Source organism: Montipora foliosa, chromosome 1 (genome assembly GCF_036669935.1).
Source record: "Montipora foliosa isolate CH-2021 chromosome 1, ASM3666993v2, whole genome shotgun sequence".
NCBI classification, from domain to species: Eukaryota; Metazoa; Cnidaria; class Anthozoa; order Scleractinia; family Acroporidae; genus Montipora; species Montipora foliosa.
Window position 1 is genome coordinate 67,792,569 of NC_090869.1, and position 2,500 is coordinate 67,795,068.

Below are 2,500 nucleotides of genomic sequence, written 5' to 3' on the forward strand. Positions count from 1 at the left end.
CTGTGTGGAAGATAGTGGACATCTCCAGGCGGTGGTATTTGATCTTGTGGTACCATTTCAACCACACCATTGTGCAGTTGCTCTCTAATCCCACCATCATACTGCTTCAGAATTTCTGGTTGGTTCTTGAGCTTCTTGATTGTTGTTGTCAGTCTACGCAATGCCACTGTATAATTGTTTGGTAACATGGGGTGATTATCCTTGAATGGTAACTTGACCTGGTATCTTTTTCCAGTAAATGTGATGTCATTTGAAAACTTGTCATAGACTGAAGTTTCATGTTCCTTAATGCCCAAAGTTTCTAAGTCCCAAAATTTCTACAGATAATCCTTCATATCACTTATCTCTGTGGACTCTATCTTTAACACATGCGTGGAACTCAGATTCACAGTGCATGACCTTGTCAATGTTGAGCACACAGTTGGTCCTGATAAAACCCAACCTAAATTGGTTTCAAGGGCTACTGGTCCATAGGGATCCCCTTTAATGATGTTCCCAGTAAAGAACGACCAGTAATAATCTGCTCATATCAGCACATCAACACTGACAGAATCACTTGTATCACATGCAAGTTGTAGACCCTGCAAGTAGGGGTAGCATTCCAACGTGGTTCGAGACCGTTGATTGGACACTGGGCTGCAAATTACTGGTACAACATATAAGGTGATATACACATTCATTTCATCCAATGTTCTGACACACAATTGCACAACATCACATTCCTTCACAGAGGCTGACTTATCTCCAAATGTTTTCATCAAAAGTGTCTCCTTACCAATGGTTGGTAGGTTCAATTGTTCACATGCCTTACTGGTTATGTATGATCTCTGGCTACAGGAATCAAATATCACATGGGCATTCAATCCAAGTTGTTGGTTATCAGGTCTGCAAACAAAGGCTTGGGCTACCTGTAACAACACAGAGTTGGCATTGTTGCTAACGTGCATTGCTGAAGTTCCAGCTTCTCTGCTCCTATCTTGAGATGATCCAGATCCGTGTGGTGTTGCCTCGTCATTAACTACATTCCTGGATGTTGGAATGTTCCTTATTCTTTCACAAATGGTTACATGGTGTCTATCTTCACAGTTAAAGCATTTTGCCTTTGACGGACAATTTGTGGAGATATGGCCACCCTTCAGGCACACAAAACACTTGCCATTTCGTCTCAGTATTGTTCTCCCAGCTTTCGGTTCAGTGATGGTCATGCAGTTAATGGATTTGTGATTCTTCTTGCAAAAAACACATTGTTGAGTAAATTCCTCACTGCCTGTATAAAGGGCAGAGGCAGAATGGGGTTGTTTGCTTCTTGCTCTGTACTGTTCAAACCTGGGTGTATTGGCATTTGCACCACTTGTTTTCATTGCAGTACATCTTTCCCTGGCTTCCAACTCAGTTTTCAGTGCACTCAACAAGGCATCAAGATTCCATGATTCCTCACTGCCAAACTTACGGCTTACAACCAATCGTAACTCTGAGGGGATTTTTTCCATCACGACTGGGCCCAATAAATTCCCAAAGGACCGTGATTCAACTCCTAACGCATTCAAACCTCGAATGTTGATTTCAATCTTGTCAAACAATTCACGTAATCTCTTTGTTTCATGCACTGAATTGACAGATGGAAGTTTCAATAAGGCATCCATATAATTACTGGGTTGCCAAACCCAGTTGGAAAATGGGTAGATTTCCGTTTTCTTTTTTACTGGGTTGCCAACCCAGTCGGAATCTGTCTTTAATTTCGTCGTTTTTTTATTTTTCGTTTTCTTTTTTTTTTTTTTATTTTTTTCCGTGTCGGTAAAAGTCCTGCCTGTCTCTCCCCTGCTAAGTGGTGTCTTTGTGCATAGAGCCTTCTATGCGTATTTTCTTAGGATCGAGAGGGTAGTGGGAAATGCGTAGATTTCTCTGGTGGACACAGTAGAACGATTAACTTAACCGGCAATGCCGTCGAAAGTCATGTAACGCGAATGGCGTTTTAGTGGATCTTTGAACAAAATGTACCCTTATGAAGCTCAATAATGGCAAGCGGATAGGATACTGAGCAAGACAGGCCGTCGAATGTTAGAAACGACGAGTAATGGACTTCGACAACAATCTGTCACCCGTCGAGCCGTAATCAAAGTGAGCTGTCTTCCTTAAATTTTGCCAAGTGTGGTGTTTTGTACAACACGCAAACCAAATGAACAGTTCTCTGGTAACTCAGTATGGGTTCAACAAAGACAGAGAAGGAATCCATATAGTGGATCTGTTATCTCAGTTGTCTCGCTATTTGTCAGATTTGTATTTACCTGTTCTCAACTCTGCACAGTCTTCCGGTATAACAATTGGAAATTTCACTAATAAGTCATTGACGTGAATGGCGTTTTAGTGGATCTTTAAACAAAATATACCCTCATGGAGCTCAAGAATGGATCGTCAATTGGATGAGCAAGACAGCGCTGAAAAATAAATATCTGGATTTTAAGAGACGAGTAATGGTCTTCGACAACAATTTCATTTTTCG

General features: G+C 41.2%; 3 protein-coding genes across 8 annotated transcripts in view; all 3 read right to left on the reverse strand.

Moving 5' to 3' along the window:
- Window positions 1-188, reverse strand: part of LOC137972842 (uncharacterized) — a 1,101-nt gene extending 913 nt beyond the window's left edge. The window contains exon 1 of the mRNA XM_068819542.1: window positions 1-188. This exon is cut by the window's left edge and continues 913 nt beyond it. Coding sequence (XP_068675643.1) covers window positions 1-188 — 188 coding nt within the window.
- The window catches only part of LOC138006160 (gamma-aminobutyric acid type B receptor subunit 1-like), a 91,825-nt gene that overhangs the window by 82,050 nt on the left and 7,275 nt on the right, over window positions 1-2,500 (reverse strand). The window lies entirely within an intron of this gene.
- LOC137972850 (uncharacterized) lies at window positions 525-1,643 on the reverse strand. Its single transcript, XM_068819550.1, has one exon. It carries the CDS (start codon window positions 1,641-1,643, stop codon window positions 525-527), a length of 1,119 nt encoding a protein of 372 aa, XP_068675651.1.

Bases quoted from the DNA above. Each gene is read 5' to 3' on its own strand.
- LOC137972850 (XM_068819550.1), bottom strand. From the start codon at position 1,643: ATGGATGCCTTATTGAAACTTCCATCTGTCAATTCAGTGCATGAAACA.